Genomic DNA, 16607 nt, shown 5'->3' with positions numbered 1-16607 from the left:
TGTTTTTTTTAACAGGTCGAGTTTTCAATGGTTCTGGAAAACCTATTGACAGAGGCCCACCTGTCCTAGCTGAAGACTTTCTTGATATTATGGGTAAATATATTAATTTTTAGGAAGTGGAATAAATTGACTTTCAGTGCAGTTATTGTTATAACTATCTCCTTCCTGAGTACCTAAAGCAATAGCTATAAAGGTGATGGGAAAATTCTGTTCTCCACCCCTCCCCTTCCTTCTCCAAAATGATCTTCTGTCTGAGATGCCTTTCAGGGCAGTGACAGGTGAATAAGTCATAATAAGGAACTTTATAGATTTCCTGCTAATTTTATAAAATTATGTATAATTATGTGCTGTTACAACCTGTACCTCATTTAGCAGCGTAGTACATTTTTAAATCAAAAGGTCTTTTCTATTCATCCCTCTTTAATTTTTATCACTGTTCTTAAGTCACCATTTTTCCCCCAATGTCCCCCTCCTTTTTATGGTTCTGTTTCGAATGGAACAGAGTATTTCCACAGATAGAACAGGCATAGATGAGTTGCTATCTGCATCAGTGATTTCTACATTATCTTTCCCCTTCAAATCCATAGATATTCTGTACTTCACTATTATTGTTACCATGCTTTTAGTCATTCATGTTTGCTGCTTTGGTATCATCTGTAGTACAGAGAGAGGGGGTCATGACAGTTTTTTCAAGCTTTGGCTAAGTTCTGAAATCTTTATTCACTTTCCTCTTACATGTCCTATCAGTTGCCAAATCTTGTCATCTCTCTCTAACAGGTATCTCTTGTATTCTCCCTCTTTTTGCTACTCACATAATAACCTCCTGAGTTCAGATCTTTATCACTGCTTAATTGGATTCCCTGTATCCAGTCTTTCCCCTCTACAATCCATCTTCCACACAACTACCAGTGACATTCCTAAAGCATATGTCTACTGTTTCCTACTTACTAAATTCCAGCAGTTTGGTTCTCTATTGACACTAGATATTATTTCAGCTCCATCTCATCCTCTTTAGATTACTATTTTTGTTTTGTAATGTATGTTAGTATAGTAATACATATATTATAATTTCTAAACAAATGAATATGCATAATATGGCTGCATGAGTGAAAAATTTTTACTGATTGGGATGCACAATCAAAATTCTTGACCTCCGTTCTAGATAGAAGAGGTCACCTGTCCAGACAGAAAAGAAAAAAAAATCTCTTGCCTTTCCTAGGCACTAAATAAATACTTTCTAAATTTAATTAACCATGTGAGAACAGAAGACACATTAACTCTTGCTAAATCATGGAGTGAAAGTTTTGAGATTTGCCTACAAAATTCCCTATGTAACATTCAAAATTGATCTGTTGTTGGAACTTTAACATCATGGGTATTACTATCATAGTTTTGAAATCAATAATATCTTCTTGTATAGACTAGTTTGGTCATATGTTTTGTTACACTATAGAGTACTATTATTATGTGTTTTTTGGTAAATTTAAATTGTGAAATAATTTTTAGATAAAAATTGTAGCAATCCAGGTATACATTAATTGTGATATTATTTTAAGAGTGCTCAAAAACTTAACTCTTATACTGCTAATGATTGAGCTTTGTAGTCTTGAGTCAAATTGAACATAGACCTTGCCAAATCCCTAGCCCTTCCCTAAGGCTACACCCCAGAAGACTGGTCAGTTATCTCAGTCTCCTTACTTTTCCTTCAATGATCATTAACATAGGTATCAAACATCTGTAGATCCCTTAGGCCAAATCCGCTCTGGATAGGGATCTTAGCTCTACCTATTGTTTTGGTTTTGGCAGTTTGCATTTTATGATGATTACCTCATAATGTTAATGTATCAAGACACTGAGCTCTCCCCTTCCCCCCATACTGTTGTAACCCCAATAAAGGTGACAAGAAATGAGTTGGAAAAGAAGCTCTTAACCATCAGAGCTCCTAACCATGAAGCTCTTGACCACCAGAGCTTACTCACTTACTCAATGTCTGTCTATCTTATGCCAAATAATATCACAATTAATGTATACCTGTATTGCTACAAAAATGAACTCAAGTGTAGGGGTAAATGTTCTGTGCAACTAACATCTTATTGAATTGTTTAATCTCTTGACACTTAAGCCTTTTTGAATGTTATGCTGGTAAATTAACTTTTTTCATTTATATAAATTCCATAGGACAGCCAATCAACCCTGAGTGTCGAATCTACCCTGAGGAAATGATTCAAACTGGCATTTCAGCGATAGATGGCATGAACAGTATTGCTAGAGGCCAGAAAATTCCGATCTTCTCTGCTGCTGGCTTGCCCCATAATGAGGTGAGTGCTAGAATATGAGAGCTTTTTTAGGAAAGAAATTCTAGAAGATCCTTTTAATTAAAAAAGAGATAAAGGAGAAGCATGATTTTAAAAAACCTTATTTTTGTAATTGTCATACTATGATGTTTATCCAATGCCTAATTTTTTTAAGTTTTAATTATACTGTCTTATACATGCAGTATTTGGTATGCTGGCAAGTCCTCAGAAGAGACTCATGCTATCTTATTAGTTTTTAAGCCATCTAAAAGAAATCCTAATTGTCTAGTATAGAATCTCACAGGTGGTAAGTTAGAGAATTGGATCATCTCATTATTTTTATTAGGACAACTTACAACCCAATTTGAATATTATAAAATATTTATTAGATTGCAGCTCAGATCTGCCGTCAGGCTGGTTTGGTGAAGAAATCCAAAGATGTTCTCGACTACTCTGAGGAAAATTTTGCGATTGTATTTGCTGCTATGGGTGTAAGTATAATTTCTATTCTGTAGGAACATTTAAAACTATTGACTTAGGTTATTGAAATGATGGCCTAAACATTGATTGACTCTAAGAGATATTCCAAAGTGATTCTTTTGGTTTTAAAGTTTTAAATAAAATTTTTGTTAAATCTTGCAATATGTCGATGCTTTGGAGTATAGTATATGACTATGCCAGAGAGTTAGCATGTGATTTCATGACTTTTTAATTGATTTAAAGTGGCACTGAGCAAATATTTTAATTGGCTGAAGTTAACTGTACTTCATTCTACCTGTTGCCCCTAGGCAGTGTGAGGAAAATAAACACTGACTTTAAGTGTTCCTGATACGACTGTGGCATAAGTACTATTCTTCAAAAAAAGCCAGTCCTTGAAATAGACTGGCTATTCATTTCTTGTTGGCCTTAAGAGAATATATCATAAATGTTTGAGTGAAATGAAAAGAATTAGTTCAGTTCCAAAGTTGGACTTTTCTCAGATAGAATAACTTTTCCATCTCTGTGCTGATGAAGATATTGTCATTTAGGTAAACATGGAAACTGCTCGATTCTTCAAATCAGACTTTGAAGAAAATGGCTCAATGGATAACGTCTGTCTCTTTTTGAACTTGGCCAATGACCCAACGTAAGTAAAGGCAACTGTTTCTATTTCTGCCTATTTAGAGACCTAAGCTTAGCTCCATTAATGTCAGTCTGCTTACTAATACTAACAGAGGAGTCCAGCTTCAGTTGCTTGGTCAAAGTTGAGAGATCACGGTGACATTTAGCACATGATTGATTTGATCCATATGCAGAAAATAATATGCAAATTAACGTTCAAAATTCAGGTTAATTAAGCTGTGTAAAAATCACAGCTTAATTTGCCCTCATTATAATAACTATTGCTACATTTCTGAAATTATGTGACCTTTTTTCAAATTAGAGGCACATCAAGCCTATATAGTTTTTAACTTTCAAACTGGAGTTTTATGTTTGAAGAACTTAAAACTATAATATTCATTTTTAGCATTGAGCGAATTATCACTCCTCGTCTGGCTCTAACAACAGCAGAATTCTTGGCCTATCAGTGTGAAAAGCATATATTGGTGATTCTAACAGATATGAGTTCTTATGCTGAAGCTCTTCGAGAGGTAATTCTTTTTCTGTGTCCTTTCATCAAGTATGTTCTAGCCAAAGCAGTCTTTTGTAAATGATTCAGAAACTAATTATCAACTTTGTGAATTATATTGGCCTTTTATGCCTCATGTTTCTCTATCCATTTCTTCTTTGCCATTTTTCTCCATGTGGAACCTCTGTCAGAGAGTAGGGTAAAAGAGTAAGTAAAGAAACACCATTTTGCTATTGACAAATCTTGTTTGAGATGAGAGATTTAAACACATACACAAATATTTAATGCATTTCATTATGCATATCTCTCTCCAAAGAGGCATTCTTAACATTTACTATTTATTTCATTTTTTGATAGATAATTAAGGAGAAGCAATGCAGAACCGTCTAGAAGTCTTAGTGTATTTGCTTTTCTGTCACAGTTTAAGACAGTTAAAGAGCATTTGTTAACAAGTTTATCATGGTATTTTCTTCCGGTATACAGCATCATTTATAGTTTTTCAGAAGTAGTTGTAATAAGACTCATTTTTAGTGCTTCTCTTTTTTTTTTTTCTCTTGGCAGTGGTGGAAGAGAAGAGATCATTATGTATGCTGTTTTCTTTTTCTTTTTCTTTTTTAACCCTTAATTTTTGGTGTATTGTCTTATAGGTGGAAGAGTGGTAAGGGTGGACAATGGGGGTCAAGTGACTTGCCCAGGGTCACACAGCTGGGAAGTGGCTGAGGCCAGGTTTGAACCTAGGACCTCCTGTCTCTAGGCCTGACTCTCACTCCACTGAGCTACCCAGCTGCCCCCGCTGTTTTCTAATATTAGATGTTTTCTAAAAGTTTATCTTCAAATATCTATATATTTCTGTGTATTAAAATGGCTAATCTAAAATGAAAGGAATATTTATTTTATTGTTTTTATATTGTTGATAATAAACCAAGTGATCACATAAAATCCTTTAGATAGGTAACAGCAATTTTAATTTTAGGAAGAATTAGACCCAGTTATTACACTGTATATAAGATGTCAATTATAATAATAGAATATTAACCATAGTATTAGAAAGTATATAGTTTGGTGCATTAGAACATTATATAGCAACTAACTAGATTAAAAGCTTCTGTTGGAGAAGTGAAAACTTTAGGTCTGTGTAGTGATTTAGGGAAACTAAAACCCCATGTAGAAGGAGCTGGGCTTATTTGGAATGGTGAGTGAACAGCTGGCCTGATGAGATCATATGAAAACAACCTTGGCATGTCTAGGTATTGTTTGATCTTGGGAAGATCTATGCCAATTACAGGTTCCCCAGAGTATTATGGCCATTAGAGGTTACTTTGACCTAATCCCACCCAGAAGTAGTTTGCTAGTTCTAGAGGATTAATTAAATTTTCTTAACCTTGTGCTAGAATTATTATTTTGTGTCAAATGTGAGAAACCCTTGTTACCAAATGTTCTAGTATGTTTCTTAACATACTGTGTACCTTTTGCCTTGTTAATGACTTTTGCTAATTTATTGTCAAAACCCCATAAAATATAACTTTTTGAACATCTGTATGAGCTTTTTGCCACAGACTGGACATGGTGAGACCTCTAGCTTTAATTTACTATAATTAAAGTTTGGATCTTCTGCTCAAAAGAATGGCTGAGAGATTTATTTATTTCTAACAAAAATATGAAGTCATATTAGGCAATGTCTCTAAATATTTGCGTTTATGTTAATTAGATTTCAGTGTGTGAAATTAGGCTTTTGGTTTCCCATCCTAAACAACTTGTATTAATTGGCGGTGGGGGGGGGGGGAAGTATTTAATCTTTTGAAGAAAGTTGTTTTTTTTTTTAAATAGCATTCCCTTTTTTGAATTTCCAGTCTCTAAAATATGATCTCTGGGTGAGCAAATATTACTTTTTCAGCAACAAGAACATTTCTTAAGGCATAAATTGTCTTGAATGTCTGGTAGGTTTCAGCAGCCCGAGAAGAAGTCCCTGGTCGTCGTGGTTTCCCAGGCTACATGTATACAGATTTAGCCACAATATATGAGAGAGCTGGTCGTGTGGAGGGCAGGAATGGCTCAATTACTCAGATCCCTATCCTTACTATGCCCAATGATGGTGAGTTTTTGCTCTTTGAGTTAGAATCTATCTAATCTCTGAAGGACCTTGCATTTTGAAGAAGTCTCATCATATTATTGGAGCTGAATGTTTTTATATGCCAAGTTCTCAGGGTAACTGAAAAATATTCTTACTTAAATACTTCTTATATCATTTGTGTTTTGTTTGTGTCAGGGTGGTAGTATATTTTAGACTCTTAACTTTTTATTATCAGAAGCAATACACAACACATACCATAAACAAACATAGTGGGTAGAGAGCTGACTTCTAAGTCAGGGAGAACTGGGTTCAAATTCCAATTTTGATACAGTACTGGATGTATGACTATAAGCAAATCATTTTTTAGTGCATCCAACCCCAGGCAACTTCATTAAGACTAAAAGTTACAGGATAGATACTACTAATCTACATTGAGAAAAGGATGCTCTTCACTACACCCATTTTTTCCCATATAGATAAATTAAGTAGAAAGAACATTGAAATAAGAGTTGAGGAATCTTACTAACTCTTGCTATCTGACAGACTTAGTTATATGCCATTGGGTAAGTCTTCTAACCTTATAAAAGCCTAGTCTCATCTTTCCCATCCCCCACATACACACAAAAAAGTATGAGATGCATTAAGTAACCCTTTAGGTTCAGTCTAGCACCAAAGTTCTATGATATTCTAAACAACAAATTTTTATCAAATGCTTCTAACATAGAGGACAGTATCAAAGATGCAGTGTGTGTGTGTGTGTGTGTGTGTGTGTGTGTGTGTGTGTATTACACATGAGAGTTTTTGAAGTGCTTCTATGTATATTCTTTTGAGCTTTACAATAACATTAAGGTAAGTACTACAGATATTATCCCTGTTTTACAAAGGAATAAGCTAAGCAACTTGATTATGGTCACACATGTATGTAGTCATTGTTAGAAGTGGAATTTGAACACATCTTCATTCCAAACCCAACACCATCCACTATCTACCATGCCATCTTTCAGTACGGTTTTACAATGTAGAGGAGATGGTATGGAAACACAGATATTTTGAAAAAACATAAGAAGATTATTTGTATTCTGTGGTAGGTATATAATTTGGACAGTAAATATTAGGATAGGCCCTGATTATCAAGGGCTGAACCTATTAGGAAAAACTTGGTAATTAGCAGCTTGTGTGTTTTCTATGATTGTAAAAATAAGCACCTTGAATATGTTCTCATTGGCAGCTTGCCTTCACATTTAGGAACTACTGGCATTTGTAAAAATTATATTAAAAATTATCATTACCTCATTCATAAATAAGTGACAAAATGTTTTTTAAGAAAGAAATTTTGTTCCCTTTCCATCCTTCCTTCAATGTTTTATTTTTTTCCCCACTTAACATGTAAAAACAATTTTTTACATTCATTTGTAGCATTTTGAGTTACTCATTCTTTTTCTTTCCCCCTCTCCTCCCCACTTCCTGTGACAGTAAGCAATTTGCTATAGCGTACACCTGTGCTATCATACAAAATATATTTCAGTATTCATCATGTTGTGGAAGAAGACACATACACCATGAAGAGAATAAAGTGAACAGTGGTCTTTTTCAATCCGCATTCAGACCCCATCAGTTCTTTTTCTGGAGGTGATAGCATTTTTCTACACAGTCTCTTTGGGAGGATTTTATTACTAAGAGTAGCTAGAAATTTTGTTCCTTGGCAAGTAAATATGGATTTTTACACAATAATTTAGTTTACCTCCTCATCTAATGGATTCAAACAATTGTCACAATCTGTTATAAATTTTTTGATTCCTATTGATTGATTGATTTCCTTTTTTCTCATTTTATATAATGGGGTATTTTGTGCACTTAATTTTTATTTTATTTTTATTTTATTTTTTAAACCCTTACCTTCCGTCTTGGAGTCAATACTGTGTATTGGCTCCTAGGCAGAAGAGTAGTAAAGGCTAGGCAATGGGGGTCAAGCGACTTGCCCAGGGTCACACAGCTGGGAAGTGTCTGAGTCCAGATTTGAACCTAGGACTTCCTGTCTCTAGGCCTGGCTCTCAATCCACTGAGCTATCCAGCTGCCCCCTGCACTTAATTTTTAATTAGCAGAAGCATAACATAAGTAGAAGGGTGGTACTCTGCTTTTGCTTTCAAAAACTTCATCGTGCTTTTGTGCCAGAGGGCATTCTTTTCATATCTTTAAGAACATTACACAGCAGAAACATTTTACTTTTTTAAAACCAGATTATATGCTTCCTCTGAGAAATATGCATTTAAATGGGCAACTGTTTTTGAGTGTACGTGATATCTTCAGTTAGAGCTGATTCATTTTACAGTGCTGTCACTTGTGGTTAACAAAAAAATGAAATATCCCTAAAGTCTTTGTGTATTTTTAAATTTTTTAAAGTTTTAGTAACTTAAAACTCCTCTGAGACATTTGAGACACTCTGTACTTAATAGAATGATCATATTCTAATGTAATAATTCTAACCTTATAAACTTAAGAAACAATCATTATAAGTAAATCATTCTGACTTCTTGGGAGTCTAGCATATAAGTATTTCTCAGGAATCTTCCATTCTAGTGAAAACTATTTAGTAAAGTAATCCTGTATTAAAATAATAATTTCCTCTGGCAGATATCACTCATCCCATCCCTGACTTGACTGGATACATTACTGAAGGACAAATCTATGTGGACAGGCAGCTGCATAATAGACAGGTATACAGAAGACAATATAGTGTTCTGGAAAGTGCTTTCTATAATGACAGTAACTTTGTTGAGTGATTCTTTGCCTTTGTTTTGGGGGGGGCGGGGATTGCATTAGGATCTTATAGAGTAAATCATGCTTTTTCACATAGAAATAATTTTTGATAAGTCTTTTCTGACATATTACAATTTAAATTCTCTCCTCCCCTCCCCAAGATGGTAAATAGTCATGAAGGAAATAAAATGAAGAATGGCATGCTTTGATCTGCAATTAGATTCTGGAAGTTGCTTCTTTGAAAGCAACTTTGACTTTGAATAGCACTTTTTTTTTAAAATCATGAGTCCCTTGGGGTTATCTTGGAACCATGTTTTGCCCGTAATTATTGTGTCCTTCACAGTTGATCATCATACAATATTTCCGTTATTGTATACAGTGTTCTGGTTCTGCAAGTCTTCCCAGAATTTTATGAACTCATTCTGTTCATCATTTCTTATGGTACAATAATTTTCCTTTACAACTACATACCACAGCTTGTTAAGCCATTTCCCAGTTGATGGACACTCCCTCAGTTTCCAATTTTCACCACTAAAAAAAGAACTTCTAAAAGTATTTTCATTTAAGTAGGTCCTTTTCCCTTATCTGCGATCTATTTGGGATATAGACCCAGTAGTGGTATTGTTGGGTCAAAGGGTGTGCATAGTTTTTTAGCCCTCTGCTTTGTCTATAATATGATTGCAGGGGTTTATACTTGTATATGAATATTTGTTGCAGACTAGAAAGAGCACTAATTTTGGGATCAGACCATAATTCCAGTTCTGATGATGGCATTAGTACCATGGGAAAAATACTTGATACATCTGCTTTGTAAGCTTCTCTGTCTTCGTTTTAAAAGATTATGCTTACACATCAAGTTGTTCTAAAACTACTGGTGTTATTATTCATTGCTTTGGAAGAAGCATGGGTTCATTGAGGTGGATACTTTATTATAAGTGGTTTGAATTCTGAGTCCAAAAATGTTATCCCTTGATAATCAGTTGACACACTGTCTACGTTCATGCCCATGTGTAAAACCTTTCCATCTTGTATACCTTTAGTGCTAGAAGCCAGGTTGACTACCATAATGAGGCATCAGACAGAATCAGACTTAATTGAGTCATGGTGTATAGAGTGATCACATTCTGAAATATTAGATAATATAGAGTGGTTAAAATTGGTTCCAATTGGATTGCTAATTATTCTATCATAATAATTTTTTTAAAGAATACTTTATCATGTCTTAAGGTTGAAATTTTTAGAGCTTAACTACTGTTTCAGACATTTAAACCCAAACTTGCCTATCTCGTTTGCTGGTAGAACTGAAAAATGATTGGGATTGACTTCCTAATAGGTGACTTCTCTAAAATAAAAACCTGGCTGGAGCTGTTGTTGCCTTTTCCTATATATTGAAGGGTATGTGTAGGGTTTTTGTCTTTGTTTTTGTTTTGTTTTGTTTTTAACCCATACCTTCCGTCTTGGAGTTAGTACTGTGTATTGGCTCCAAGGCAAAAGAGTGGTAAGGGAGGCAATAGGGGTTAAGTGACTTGCCCAGGGTCACACAGCTGGGAAGTGTCTGAGGCCAGATTTGAACCTAGGACCTCCCATCTCTAGGCTTGGCTCTCAATCCACTGAGCCACCCAGCTGCCCCCGGTATGTGTAGTTTTGAATCAGTTAAGTCATTTCTTTATAGGACCTTGAAATGATGCCATGTAAGTCCTGGTTAAAGGAATTGAGAATGTTTCATCTAGAATTAGAATTTATCTCATGTGGTAGAATTAGAAGTAGGTAAAAGATGAAAAAAGTCTTAATTCAGGCTTGATTTATAGGATATTCCTAATGTTAGAGCTATCCCAAAAAGGAATGAGTTTTTGGGCAAGGCAATAAGTTCTGCCTCTCAAGAGACCTTGGCTAGAGACTTTTTGAAATATATTATTCAATATATTCTTTTCTTGGGTGAGATAGTCTCTAACATACCTTTTATCTCCTAAATTCTATGATTATTTTATTGAGCTGCATATACAAAAACATCTTAAACTAAAGAAATCCATTTTTCTTCTTGCTTCTAAATACAAGAGATTTTAGTTACAGTTTTCAAAAACACTTAAACTTTAAGATGTTCCTTACAACTTTTTCTCATAAGAAAATAATATTAAATAGATGGTATCATCTGAGCAAATAAATGCCCCTCCATATTTAACTCTACTGGTAATGAGCCAGCATGTGTAATAAGATGAGTTTGTCGTCAGAAGAACTAAGTTCAAATTCTCCAACTTCGCTGCTTAGCAGCTCCATGATTTTGGAAAAGCTGAGCCTCTTTGAGCCTTGACTGCCTTATCTTTAAAATGAGATAGGGTGGATTAGGTAATTTCTGAATTTCTCTTCTCACTCTAAATCCTGGGATTTTTAACTTTTAAAATATAGTATCAATATTGTTTTGTCATAAATATTCCAATATTCTTAAAAGTTTATTTTTTCTCACTTCTCCCTTCCTCCTCTAAATCCACTCCAGATTTACCCACCTATTAATGTATTGCCCTCCTTGTCCCGGTTGATGAAGTCTGCTATTGGGGAAGGCATGACTAGAAGAGATCATGGAGATGTATCTAACCAGCTGGTATGTTTGTCCTTACTGTTTTTGTGTTTTAAAAAAAAGTGTATACCTTTTAAAATCTTATTCCTTTGTTCTTTCACTTCTCCCAAATTCCATTAATAACAGACTTTGAAATTAGAATTTTTATGCTTCTTTAGATAAATGGAACTCATTATAGATCTGTTTATAAAAGTTTTGGAAATAATACCTTAAAGAGAGAATGATGACCCTTCTCTAAAAAAGATAATTACCACCCCTTTTAAAATATTATATTCATTCAAGTTCTTTTTTTATATAGCAGTAATTTCTAAACCTTAAACCAAGCAACAATCTTCTTCTAAGTTTTATTGGTAGTTAACCTAAAAAGTATACAGTAAAACATTCCTTAGTACATTAAGGAATAAATATTAGAAATAGGAAGTATATAGTTTTATGTGCTGTATTTAGTGTTTTGTTTATACATCTACATTAGGAACGGTTTCCTTCATCTGGACTTAGAGTACAATTCACCCATAAAGTTTTAAAACCATAAGATAACTGATACAGTGCCTATTAGTGTGGTGTTAGAGAATTCTTGTGGATTGCTCCATAATGAATATTTTATGAGCCTAGGCTTTGGAGTATGAGTTCTATGTATTTGTAAATTCTCTTGAAACAAACCTTTCTTGAGATTTAAATGATTTAAACATCCTGCAACTCTTAATGACAACAGAAGTGTTTTCTTATTTACAGAGTTCTACAAATTGCTTAGATTGATCTAAGTATATACTTTTAAGTGAGATTGCTTTATGGATAAGTATTTTGGGATACTTTAGTACATAAACCCCTTTGAATAATTCTAGCAAGATTCATATTGAGTTCCACTGCATTACCTAATATTAGATTCAGGGCCAGAATTGTCTCTTTGAATGAGGATTCTGTTAAATTTCCCCAGGCCAACTACTTATATAGGAAAAAGTTCTCACTCTAACATAACTTAAACCTTTTTTTTTTTTTTTTTTTTTTGGTGTGTGTGTGTATGTGTGTGTGCTCTACCTAGTATGCATGTTATGCTATTGGTAAGGATGTACAAGCCATGAAAGCAGTTGTTGGAGAAGAAGCCCTTACCTCAGATGATCTCCTTTATTTGGAATTTTTGCAGAAGTTTGAAAAGAACTTTATTTCTCAGGGTAAGACAACAAATGTTCTGCTTACAAACTTTATAATAAACTTTATTAATGATTCCGAAGACTTAGCTGAATTGAGAGATTTATGCTGTCTTGTCTGCATTATCCCCCTTTTCACTCTTTTCTCCAATATCAGATATATTTTCTTCCTGTTTAAGGATGTGTGCTAGGTTCTGGCTCCTAAAGAATCTGTCTTACATGAACCCTATTTCCTTTCCCTTTTTTTCCCTATAGTGTTCTCTCCCATTTTGAAGGGAAGCAGCTAGATAACAAAGTGGATAGTGTGGCCAGGCCTGGCGTCAGGAATACTTGAGTTTAAATCTGGCCTCAGATACTTCTGACTGTCACCCTGGGCAGATTTAGCTTAGCCCTGTTTGTCTTAGTTTCATCTATAAAATGAGTTGGAGAAGAACATGGTAACCCATTCCAGTATCTTGGTCAGAAACTCCAAATAAGGTCACAAAGAGTCAGATATAATGAAACAACTGAACAACAACAATTCATTTTGAAGAAATTTTAGCTTTATCATCCTCCTCTTCTAGCTGATAACCTATTTGTTTATTTTCACTGTCAGTTTATTAAATGGGTGTTTATTTCATAACCATCCCTTCTCTTTTAAACACCCCATCCTATCATGACTTCCATGTTCACTGCTCTACTAAAATATACTCTTGAAGACACTGTTTTTCTCTCTCTCCCTTCTCCATTCTGCTGCACCCTCCACTCACACTCTTTTACTGTAGCACATCCTAATTCCTTTCACAGACATTCAAGATCCTTCATAATTTGTCATCCTTTTTTACTATGCGCTCTTTCATTTCCCCCAATATTAGCCATATTGATCTGCCACCATTTGGATGTAATATGTACTTTCATAACTAGATTCTTGTTCATTCTGTTTTTTTTTTTCAAGGTCTAAAAAAACAGCTTGTTGAGCCTTTCTTAGCTGTTCTATGTCACGTCATCTTCCCTATTCTAAGTTCCTCTTTCTCTAAACTTCTGTGACCTTTCTATATATTGCCTGTTTTATGACAGTCATGCACTGCCTTGCATTGTTGTTGTGTGTTTTTTTTAATAAACCCTTACCTTCCATCTTGGAGTCAATATGTATTGGCTCCAAGGCAGAAGAGTGGTAAAGGCTAGGCAATGGGAGTTAAGTGATTTGCCCAGGGTCACACAGCTAGGAAGTATCTGAGGCCAGATTTGAACCCAGGACCTCCCGTCTCTAGGCCTGACTCTCCATCCACTGAGCCACCTAGCTACCCTCATGCTTTGCATTGTTAATCAGCTTCTTAGGTTTTTTTATATTAAATTTTTTTCAATTATATTTAGGATCAATTTTTGATAATTTTCTTTTGACATACTGCGGTTTAGATTCTCTCCTTCTCCCCAGGAGATAGTCAGATATTAGTTATACCAATGTTTTCATGCAATATATATTGCCATGACTGAAGACACATATCATATATGCAATAAAAAATTAAAGAATTACAGGATGGCATGCTTTGGCATAATTATTCTCTTTGGAGCTTATGTTTTGATCTTCCCTGTCACTAAATTAACTTTCTAAGTTCAAGAGTTTTTTTGTCTTTTGTTCATTTTCCTAGTTGTTTTTTTCTCCCTCATTACCTTATCTATCCATTGAAGTTCTTCTCTGTTCCTGGGGTAGAGGGCACACTGCTCCAAGCTTGCAGAGTACTCTTCTTTGGAACTTGGGTGCCTTTTCTCATGGTGTGTCTGCCAAGGAAGTGCCCCTGCTGGCTTGTTCTAGGGAGGTTTGCAAGGCTTTTTCAGCCATATTCAGTACCTTGTGTTACCAGTTCTCCTGTCATTTTCAGAGTTCGACTGGTCACTGCTCCCTTGCCCCTGCCAAATGACTTGGGCTGGGCAGGTCCCTTGCTCTAGGTTTTGCTGCTTCAGGCGTTCTAGCCAAATGAGAGTGATTAGGTTCTTGCAGTTCCTGGTCCCCCTTTCTGCTCCCTTTTAGCCTCAGGGCTCTACTGCCATGTGAGAGTTTATAGATTTCTTGCCTTTCTGCATAGAGTGGCTCAGGCTGCATCTTCATTACCTGGGCTCTTTGAAGTTCTACTAGTTCTCACAGATGCTGTGTTGCCCGGTCTACTCTCTTTTCTTATCCACGTGAGAAATGTTCTTCTTGCTTTCCTTTGTTTTGAGGTGATTTTCTTCTTATATATGTGTGGAAGGATTGAGGGAGCAAAGCACCTTTTACTATACCATCTTAGCTCTCACCATGCAACTAGTTCTCTATATATTAGAAATGAGGCCTTTCTTTGTCAGAGATAACTTGCTATAAATTTTTTTTCCCCAATTTGTTGTTTCTCTTCTAATCTTGGTTGCATTGGTTTTGTTTGTACAGAAGCCTTTTAATTTAATGCAAACAAAATAATCTGTTTCATTTTTTGTAATGTTCTCTATATCTTGTGTGGTCATAAATTCTTTCCTTTTCCATAACTGACAGGCGAACTTTTCCATGTTTCCCCAATTTGTTCATGGTATCCCTTTTATTTCTAGATCAAGTATCCATTTTGACTTGATCTTGGTGTATGGAGTGAGGTGTTGGTGTATGCCTAATTTCTGCCATATTGTTTTCCAGTTTTTCCCATCAGCTTTTGTCAAGTAGTGGGTTCTTCCCCCAATAGCTTGGATCTTCAGTTTATCAAACACCAGGTTACTATGGTCATTAACTATCTGTTGACTTTCTAACCTTTTCCATTGATCCACTATTAATTTCTTAGCCAGTACCAGATTGTTTTGATGATGACTTCATTATAGTATAATTTGAGATCTGATATAGCTAATAACCAACTTCTTAGCATAGATCTATATTAACATATATGCATATATATGTTTGAATAAATAGATATCTTGTGATCCTGAGTTCTCAGATACTTAGGAAAGGGATTGTTAACATTTATCTGCTCTTTTGCTGTGCATGTGATAGGTGCTCAATGATTCTTCAATGAAATTAATTGTCTCCCTTTACTCTGCCTTTTTTCAGGTCCTTATGAAAACCGCACTATCTTTGAAACTTTGGACATTGGTTGGCAGCTCCTTCGAATTTTCCCCAAAGAAATGTTGAAGAGAATTCCTCAAAACACCCTGAAAGAATTTTACCCTCGAGATCCATTAAAGCACTAACTTCATCTTCATCTCTGTGAAATACTGGTTTTATTCTTCTCCTTCCCCTCTCCCTCCTTTGTGTTGGAGTTTATGTGTTACCCTGTAATTAAAATAAAGAATAGGTGATATATTGTGCCAGTGTTCCTGATGTTTTAAACTGATAATAGACTTTTAAATATCCCCTATTCAAAAAACCTGGATCTTCAATGCTTTGTTTAAGTGGCTGCAGGGCCTGAATTGAAGCTTTTATTGATGTGTGTGTGTGTTTGTACATAGTGGTGTAGGTAATGACCTAATTACACCCTAATTATTTTGGTCTCCTGGACTTTTCTTCTTTAAACCTCTTCAAGAGTGTGGCTAGGTAAAGCTGTAATGTCTTAGTCTCCAAATATGGTGTAAACCTGAGTCTGTGCAGGTCCCTTAGGAAGAGCCAAGAGTCATATATTTGATGCCCTTACATAAGAGCATCACCTTTGGTCCTCCTGCATACCACTGTTCCTATGCTGCTGACCAGAACAGGTAGTACTTGCTCTTTCCTATAGCAAGAGAAACCTTTTATTTCTAACTTTGACTATGTCTGATGATAAGGGAGACATCTTCAATATTTGATCCCAGAGCATAGCCAACCATTGACCTTGATTCTGACTCTGGAGGGAGGAGGAACTCTTGGGTTTTGCTGCTACTTCTAAGTTAGGCAAAAAAACTTGCAACTTTTGCACAACGGGTATTTATTTGGTAGCACAGTGAGTTTCCTGCTTTATCATGATAATCCTTATTGAACCTTCAATGCAGAGGACATGTGAGGTCCAGTTATTCTTGTCTGTGTTGCAAAAAATCAATTAGCTCAATGGAAAAAACATAGGAGCAACCTTCTCCCTTGATAAATCAAGACATGTTAGTATTGTGGCATGCTATCAGTGTTTAAATCTCTAAAATGTTTACCAAAAACTAAAAGAATAACAAGAGAGGGGAAAGAGAGCATGCTAGCACATGTAA

General features: G+C 35.2%; 1 protein-coding gene across 1 annotated transcript in view; it reads left to right on the top strand.

The window, feature by feature from the left end:
• Nucleotides 1-15744, top strand: part of ATP6V1B2 (ATPase H+ transporting V1 subunit B2) — a 37842-nt gene extending 22098 nt beyond the window's left edge. The window contains exons 5-14 of the mRNA XM_044663521.1: nucleotides 16-93; nucleotides 2179-2318; nucleotides 2684-2785; nucleotides 3323-3420; nucleotides 3802-3925; nucleotides 5845-5995; nucleotides 8607-8689; nucleotides 11224-11328; nucleotides 12344-12473; nucleotides 15490-15744. Coding sequence (XP_044519456.1) covers nucleotides 16-93; nucleotides 2179-2318; nucleotides 2684-2785; nucleotides 3323-3420; nucleotides 3802-3925; nucleotides 5845-5995; nucleotides 8607-8689; nucleotides 11224-11328; nucleotides 12344-12473; nucleotides 15490-15629 — 1151 coding nt within the window. The 3' untranslated portion in view covers nucleotides 15630-15744. The remainder of the gene's footprint in view (nucleotides 1-15; nucleotides 94-2178; nucleotides 2319-2683; nucleotides 2786-3322; nucleotides 3421-3801; nucleotides 3926-5844; nucleotides 5996-8606; nucleotides 8690-11223; nucleotides 11329-12343; nucleotides 12474-15489) is intronic.
• The last annotated feature ends 863 nt before the right edge of the window (nucleotides 15745-16607 follow it).

This window comes from Gracilinanus agilis, chromosome 2 (assembly GCF_016433145.1).
Source record: "Gracilinanus agilis isolate LMUSP501 chromosome 2, AgileGrace, whole genome shotgun sequence".
Taxonomy (NCBI): domain Eukaryota; kingdom Metazoa; phylum Chordata; class Mammalia; order Didelphimorphia; family Didelphidae; genus Gracilinanus; species Gracilinanus agilis.
This window is presented reverse-complemented; position numbering and strand designations above follow the sequence as displayed.